Below are 8,936 nucleotides of genomic sequence, written 5' to 3' on the forward strand. Positions count from 1 at the left end.
AAGATTAGAATGTGTTATACCCCACAGTATGTTGGGAAAAAATAAAAGTTGAGAATGTTTGGCTTTGTTGATATATAGGACTTATATAGTAATTATAATAGTACTTAATATTTATTGAGTGCTGGATATGCCACAAATTGTGCTATCTGACTGATATCTATTGTCTCATACCTCATTATAGCCATATGTAGTGGGTATTACTATCCCCCTTTTACAAATGTGAAAACTAAAACTTACAAAAAATAAGTAAGGTATTCAAAAGTATAATTAATAAGTAGTAAACAGAATTAAACCCAGATTTTTTCAACTTTAAAGCCTGGCCTGTGCTTTTAAAAGTTAGCTGGAAAAATCACATAGATTCAAGACATATACATTTTATCGCAATGTTAAGAGATCGGACAACTCTAAATTCTTTTTACTGCTTATGAGTTATTGTCATATACACAGGATGTCCAAGGCCTCCAGGCCCAAATTCCACATTGGCAGATTTATTCTTCATATCACTCCTAAAAATTCACTCATGGGCTGTTATAGTGGTAGGACATGAATGGGTATAGCCCATTCACTATGGGCTGTTATAGTGGTAGGACATGAATTATAAACTATTGCAATGAGAAGAGTTTCTATTTTCTACCTTTTAAAAGTTGACACATAGCTCTTTATCACTAAGTATATTTTTGAGTTGGGCATGAGGCAATTTATTTTTATTTTATTTTTTTTGAAACAGAGTCTGAAGCTGTCACTCTGGGTAGAGTGCCATGGCATCACAGCTCACATTAACCTCAAACTCTTGGGCTTAAGCAATTCTCTTGCCTCAGCCTCCCAAGTAGCTGGGACTACAGGTGCCCACCATAATGCCTGGCTATTTTTTGGTTGGTTGTAGTTTTCATTGCAGTTTGGCCTGGGCCAGGTTCAAGCATGCCACCCTTGGTATATGGGGCTGGTGCCCTACTCACTAAGTCAAGGGTGCTGCCCTTGGTTGTAGTTATCATTGTTGTTTGGCAGGCCCAGGCTGGATTTGAACCCACCAGCTCTGGTGTATGCAGCTTGTGTCCAAGCTGCTGAGCTATAGGCACTGAGCTCCAATTCATTTTTCTTGAAGTTTTTTAAAGAAAATGAGCCAAATAAAATTTAAGAAATTTTATAATCCAGGATAGTTTCTATTACTTTTTCTATTAAACTCAAGCTGAGCCAGGAAGGCACAGATATATATAAGGGCTAACAAATGTATGCCTTTCATTGTTCTGAGAAGTGAGATAATGTTTTGAAAGCATGACATTAGTTTGCATCTGTAACTAAAAACATAACATATAACATTGTTGAAGGACAAACTGAGGCAACATATGTAAAAGCTCTTCTATAATTATTAAGTTATATCAGAATGGAAGGTACAATTTTCATAAGCTTTAATAAATAATTTACCAACTTCACTATATGTCATTATCTCAGATTAATCTTATAGTTATATAAGGCCTAAAAATTTACACTAGAATTCACATTCCATTGGCTCAGCCATTTCATTGCAGTTTTCATGTCTTTGTTTCTCAGTGTATATATAATTGGATTCAAGAAAGGAGTGACCACAGAATAAAACACAGCAAGAAATTTATCTAATGACTTGATAGGAAATGGCCAGGCATAAATAAAGATACATGGTCCAAAGAACAAAAGAACTACTGTGATGTGAGCACTCAGAGTGGACAGAGCCTTGGATGACCTTCCTGAAGGGTGATACTGGATGGTCATTAGAATAATAGTGTAGGAAATGATTAGGAGAATGAAAGAAAACACAGTGAGCACACCACTGTTAGCAATGACCATGATATCTAGCCTGTAGGTATCTGTACAAGCGAGTTTGATTACCCTGGGAAGGTCACAATAAAAGCTATCAACCTCATTGGGACCACAGAAGGGCAAGCACACTGCAAAGGCCAGCTGGCTCACTGAGTGGAGGAAGCCAATCCCCCATGCTGCAGCCACAATGCCAATACAAACCTTGTCACTCATAATTGTAGTGTAGTGTAGAGGTTTACAGATTGCTATGTATCTGTCAAATGCCATGGCTATGAGGATCACTAACTCACTCCCACCAAAAAAGTGAAGGAGAAATATCTGAGCAAGGCAGCCCTTGAAAGAGATGACTTTGTGCTGACTGAAGAAGTCAGTGATCATCTTAGGGGCTGTGACTGAAGACAGAGACAGATCAACAAGTGAGAGGTTGGCTAGGAAGAAGTACATGGGGGAGTGAAGGCGGGAGTTGGAAGCCACCGTTATGACAATAAGAAGGTTTCCAAACACAATTCCGCCATAGAGTGCACAAAACAACACAAATAGGAAAACCTGGAGTTCCCAAGAATTGGAAAGTCCCAGTAAAATGAACTCAGACACCATGGAGTGATTTGTTTTACTCAGTGATTCATTCCAGGAAATAGTCTCTGTAGCTGCCTTGAAGAAGAGAATGAGAAGGAAGTCAGAATTATCAAATTCAAAGCCTCATTTTGTAACATTCTGCTCACTCTTATAATGACGTAATATATAGTTTATTACATAAAGGCTTTCAGAATTCAACAACCTAAACTCATAATTTATCCCACACTACTCTTTTGGCTATCTATGCTTTAGAGTTCAGTTATTACAGTCTTCTCAGCATTCCCACTCATGTTAAGTATGTTATTCCTAATAAGATACCATTGTTTATACTGCTTTCTCTGCAAGATTAAGTCCATACCATTATCCTGTATTTAATCTCCTTTTTCTCTGAATTCAAGACAGTTTATATTCTGTAGTAAATATCCTATATCATTTGGTGATATTAACATTCTTAGGAGAAAAAGAGACATGTCAAAATGCAATGAAAGATGAAACCATTGAAAAGAAAGGGAACATCAGAAGTCTAAAATTTAAAAAGTGAGAGAGGACAAAAGAATGGCAATTCAAAGGTAGAATGGAAAAAATGTAACAAAGTTTACATGAGAGAAAGTGGGAAAGAGTTAATAGGAGTTAAAATTGGAAAGGAGAGTTAAATGAACCCTTAAGAGGGGAACTTGGAAATAACGCCAAGTGATTATTTTAAAATCAACAATGGTAATAACTGCAGGTTGTGGTTGTGTGAACAGGAAAGGGATAAGTGAAGATTTGTGAGGGCCCATCAAGCAGCACATTATAATGGCTAAGATGTGAACTTGTGTGCTGTGAGACCTGGATTCACATCCTCTCTTCACTATGTAGCTGAGTAACCTTGGACAAATCACTTAAATGCTTTAAGTCTTATGGCCATATCTGGAAAAGATGAGTGATAGCAGAACTACTTCATAGGAGTGCTCTGAGGATTGGAAGTGAGCATGTATATCAGTCTCCTAGCACATAGTATGCGGTCAATATAGAATAGCCATCATCGAGGCAGTAACAACAGAAAATTTGTCAGTAAGATGTGGAAGATGAAAAAATATCATTCCAATGTTTTCATTCTGAATAATTTGGAACATTTTGATGGCTTTAACTTTTTTTGTTTTGTTTTTGAGACAGTCTTTCTCTGTTAGCTGAGGTAGAGTGCTGTGGCATTATATAGCTCACAGTAACCTCAAACTCTGGGGCTCAAACAATCCTCTTACCTCAGCCTCCTAAATAGCTGGAACTATAAGTGCCCACCACAGTGTCCAGCTAGTTTTTCTATTTTTAGTAGAGGTGGGGGCTCCCTTTTGCTCAGGCTGATCTCAAACTCCTGAGTTGAAGAACCTCACCACCTACCTCAGCCTCTCAAAGTGCTAGGATTACAGGTGGGAGCCAAAGTGTCACTTTGATAATACTCATAAATAAATGCTATCATAAAATATGTAGCACACAGATCAATTTTAGGAGCAGGAATAAATCAGGAAGGAGGTAAAGGATCATGATAATTGCTTAGGCATGTGGAGGTGTTGGTGGAACGCCCTTGGCCAGTTGCTGTCTGCTGGGAGGGAGACTGAACAGTGACTATTAGACATGAGTTGACTGAGCCATTTCAATGGTGTATTGAGAAAGAAAATATGTTCTGTTTTAAGAAGTTTTGCAGTGATGTGAAGAAACAGATGAAAGGTATCCTGATGGTGAAACACAGCCATGAGAATACTTCATGGATTAGGTATAAGAATTAATTGTCAAGTAAGATGTAAAAGAGAGAAGAGGAAATTGAGGGATAATGTTCCATGGGAGACATGAAGACATGCAGAGTTATACTTTCCAGTGTTTTTTGAAGAATACTATTATTTGCTTTTGCCATTTTCTTAATCACAGTTATTCCATAGCTCTTAGAAATCATACTTTTCTTTTTTCCTTTTTTATTTCTTATAGCATAACTGTGTACATTAATGCAATCATGGGGTACAGTGTGCTATTTTCATATACATTTTGAAATACTCTCATCAAACTGGTTAACACAACCTTCATGTCATTTTCTTAGTTTTGAGTTAAGACATTCATACTCTGCTTTTAGAAAGATTCACTTGTACCCTTGTAAGATAAACCATAGAGGTGACCCCACCAATCACCCTCCCTCCCCCCATCCACCCCCTCACCTTCCCTCAGAAATCATACTTTTCTCTTCATTACTTGGAATCTCATTCCCTATCCCTACCCACCCAAACACCATATTGTTGTTTTCAAAGTCCTATGAAAATTTAGTGATTCTAACTTTCTTCTTAAGAATAAAGTCCAATAGTGAAATAAGTCATGAGCATTCACTTTAATTGTCTTCTGCCTAGCACGGTAAGAAATGTAACCACACTAATCATTAAAAATCAAGAGGATGGGGTTTCTATTGTGAGATAATTTCTTGACATGACTGGTTGAGATGTTTCTTTATAACTGAAGTATACAGTAGAATTGACCTTAGATATTTAGTAGTATGAAACTATTTCTTTTCATTGATAGAAAAGCACAAACTTGCAATTATATCTCCATAAGAAATATACAAAGAATGGTGATTAAGCCAAATATTCTTTTCATCTGTAACAAAAAGACTTTCTATCAAGGTAGCAAGTAAGAATTTAGGAATGCTATACTTCAGCAAAAGGAATTTCTTTCACACTTAATAAAGTATCCCAAGTTTATGCTGCTGTGGGGGAAGAGTGATAATATGGGATCCTCAGCTACAAAGATCCTTCACTACCATAGTCCTCTCAAAGCTCACTTCTAACCCTTCAAAAATGATCAAGAAGTTTTAGAAGAGTTGTTATTGATTCTAAGTTAAACATTAAGTTTAGGTTTATTAAAGGAGTTCTCCAGAATCTCACACACTTGGTAGCAAACATGAAGGGCCAACCATAGCTGAATAAAAAAATTATTTCCTATGCCCTAGTGTAAGCTTGGAATTCAACCATCAGAGTGTTATATGCATTTCTTAAACATCTTTTATCCCTCTTAAAAATAAAAAAACCAACAACAATTGTATTTCTGTAAGTCTCACTGAGATGGAAGTCAGGGTCTTGGGGTCTAACACAAATTCACTGTGATTTCAGGCATGTCATTCAAAGGTCTCTGGGACTTAGTTTTTCTGCTTTTGAAAAATGAGTTGATTCCATCTAAAACTCAAAATTCCCACAACTCTACAAATACGTTTTGTACTTTTATGTGAGAGATATATTCAAAACTAAGTTTCGGTGGGATTATAAAAGGGATGGAAGAAGGTGGGCAAGGAAACAATGCATTTGGGGAAGATGGGGAGAAAGACCCCTAAATAGAGAGGAAAGAATAAATTAGCCTAGAAGAGTCAGGCAAAGGATTTGATGATTGTTGCCAGTGTAACATGTATAACAAGGGCTATCCTGCAAAGAGTATTATTAATTCTTCTAAGTATTTAAGCCAATCATTTTTCTATTTTCCCTGAATGTAAACAATTGAATTCTGTAGAATGGATTCCTAGCAGTAGAAGCATATCATTGTCAATAATGTGCTACAATTTGGTTAGTTCCACTAATATATTTCAATTTTATCTTTCCACCTACCTTCTTCATAACTGGAAGAGATTACAGTTATTTTCTGATAAAGAGGGGTACAGATTTCCTTTTACTTGTACTCTCTCAAAGCATAAAATTTTCAAGAGAAAAGTATTTATGTTACATTTCCTCTTTAGTAAGCCACTTGATTAATTAAGAGCCTTTTATGAAAGTGACCAGGTTAAGAGATCTGGGAATAGTCAGCCTGAGATTTGAGTACTGAAACTAACTTATAGTTTCACAAGTTTTCCCTTGGCTATTCAAGGAAACACACAGAATCTTCTTGAGTTAATGAATATTGCCATCATTTCTTGGACCATTTAGATATTGTTATTGTCTCACTGAGTCTAAAGGTGACTTTAAAAGAATTATATTAATAGTAAGACAAATAAAATGAAGTTGTAAAATTAAAATCAAGAATGGTTCTCATGCCTGAAATCCTACCACTGTGGGAGGCCAAGGCAGGTGGATTACCTGAGCTCAAGAATTTGAGACCAGCTGGAGCAAGAGTGAGACCTCATCTCTATTAAAAATAGAAGAGTTAGTTGGGTATTGTGGTGGATGCCTGTTGCCCCAGCTACTTGGGAGGCTGAGGCAAGTACATTTCTTAAGTTCAAGAGTTTGAGGTTGCTGTGACCTATGACACCATGGCACTCTACCCAGGGTGAGAGAGTGAGACTCTGCCTCAAAAATATATTAAAAAAAATAAACAAATAAAACAAAATCCAGAAAGGTTGATAAGAAAGTGAATAATACTTAGATTTTATATAAGAGGATAGCATAGAATTTTGAAGATCCACGTGTGTAGAAAATATAGGATAAATACTTTAACCAATAATAAAAAAGTCTCAGGTTTCACGTATAACCTCATTTTATTTTGCACCTTCAATGACCTGAGTCGCCGCAGTTAATGTTCTTGAAATCTGTGTACATCCAAGTGATGTTTCCATTGTGCTTTGACCACCAGACTTTCCAGGTTTTAACTGAAAGACATCAATCATCTTCTTTGTCCTAAGCACCTTAGCTTAAGAGCAGGCACATTAAGTAAGTTTCTGAGATCTAAATGGGGTACCCTGCTCTAGGAAATAAGGTATTTGAAATATTTTTAGAACTATAGATGCTTTTTAAGAGTGAATCAAGAAATACTTGGGGAAGACTGTAAAGGGAATAGCACTGTGCCATTAAAAAAGTGGAATGTAGACAAATTTTGCATAATACAAAGTGCTAGAGTCAAGTTCTAAAGTAACATTGTACAACATATATCAATGATCATAGTGAAAATGATAATTGAGTTGTAACATAGCACCTACTTTCTTAGTCATCTAACTTAAAGTATAATTAAAATGAGAATTATTTCTTCCTTGATTTTAACTTCCATTGGTTTATATAAACCCATATTTTATCCATTGGATTCACTTAATTTCCATAAGAAACATTTATTAATTTCCAGTGATATCTATTATCAGTATAAAGATACTAATAAGTAGAGGTAAATTACAGATGCATATGTATTCATATGATACAAAATAACCACATTATAAATGAATGTAGTCATAGTTGGTAACTACAATTTAGGCATACAGGTTATATAGAAATATATAGAATTTTATTATTGATGATTAACAAAAATTGCTGCAACTTCATCTGAAATAAAATTCTTAGCTTCAATACTGCCTTCTCTGAAGATTTCTCAGTTTTTTAAGGCAATAATAGAAATATACACATTTTGTAGTGTTTTTGGTGGCGATGGGGGTCTTGATGGTTCTTGACTTTCATCCTGTGCTCTTTTCAAGGAAATCTGTTAGTTCATCTCCCTAGAACTTACAACCTGTCTACTCAGCCTTCTCATTGCCACCTTCATATCTTTGTTCCGTAAAGTATAGATGGCAGGATTTAAGACAGGGGTGACAACAAAGTCCACAATGGCAAAAAACTTGTCCAATGACTTAGCAGGGAAAGGCCACACATAGAGAAACATGCATGGAGCGAAAAACAGAACCACTACAGTGATGTGAGCTGACAAAGTAAAGAATGCTCTGGATAAATCATTCGAAGAATGTTGTCGGACAGTGACCAGAATAAAGATGTATGACACAATTAAGAAAAAGAAGGTGCCCATAGATATGAAGCCACTGTTGGCAGTGACTACAAATTCTAGTCTGTAAGTGTCCATGCATGCAAGTTTAATAACCCGAGGAAAATCACAGTAAAAGCTCCCCACATTATTGGGGCCACAGAAGGGTAAATTTATAACAAAAACAAACTGAGACACAGCATGAATCACCCCAATGACCCAAGCAGCTACCACCAAGAGCATGCACATTTTGGGGTTCATAATAGTTAGATAGTGGAGAGGCTTACAGATGGCTGTGTACCTGTCATATGCCATGGCTATCAGCAGCCCCATCTCAACTCCTCCCATAACATGGATAAAGAACATTTGTATCATGCAGTTGTGGAAAGAAATGACTTTACAGTCAGTGAAAAGATCAGAGATCATCCTAGGAACTGTGGTAGATGAAAGGCCCACGTCAATGACTGACAGGTTGGCCAGCAGGAAGTACATGGGGGAGTGTAAGTGAGGGTCTAAAATCACTGTGAACACAATGAAGAGGTTTCCAAGGATAATTCCCAGGTAAAATAAAGAGAAGAAGAAAGAAAGGAAAAACTGCATTCCCAGGGATTGTGCAAGTCCCAGTAATACAAATTCAGTTACCACAGAGTCATTTAATTGGTCCATTGAATCAGAAGGAAGGGAAAACTGTGAGGTGACCTGAAGGAAACAAAGGAAGGAATTAACTTAGAGGCACTGAAAATAATATGTTAAAGGAACAACTTAAAATTGATTACATAAACAATCTCTTATTTAATTGACAGTTGACTATTTACAAAATAATGGGAGCGCAGGGTATGAAAGATTAACGGAGTATGAGCAAAATTGCACTCAAAGGTGACGTATGGTGT

At 36.4% G+C, this 8,936-nt stretch overlaps 2 protein-coding genes across 2 annotated transcripts; both read right to left on the reverse strand.

The window, feature by feature from the left end:
• Positions 1-1,385: 1,385 nt before the first annotated feature.
• On the reverse strand, positions 1,386-2,424 carry LOC100942904 (olfactory receptor 4F4-like). Its single transcript, XM_012813990.2, has one exon. The coding sequence runs from the start codon at positions 2,389-2,391 to the stop codon at positions 1,474-1,476; it is 918 nt and encodes a 305-aa protein (XP_012669444.1). The 5' UTR covers positions 2,392-2,424; the 3' UTR covers positions 1,386-1,473.
• Positions 2,425-7,773: 5,349 nt separating this feature from the next.
• Positions 7,774-8,712, reverse strand: LOC100943855 (olfactory receptor 4F6-like). Its single transcript, XM_012813987.1, has one exon. The coding sequence runs from the start codon at positions 8,710-8,712 to the stop codon at positions 7,774-7,776; it is 939 nt and encodes a 312-aa protein (XP_012669441.1).
• Between the last annotated feature and the right edge of the window lie 224 nt (positions 8,713-8,936).

The sequence above is a fragment of the Otolemur garnettii genome, unplaced genomic scaffold, assembly GCF_000181295.1.
Source record: "Otolemur garnettii isolate 467f Iridium unplaced genomic scaffold, OtoGar3 scaffold00420, whole genome shotgun sequence".
NCBI classification, from domain to species: Eukaryota; Metazoa; Chordata; class Mammalia; order Primates; family Galagidae; genus Otolemur; species Otolemur garnettii.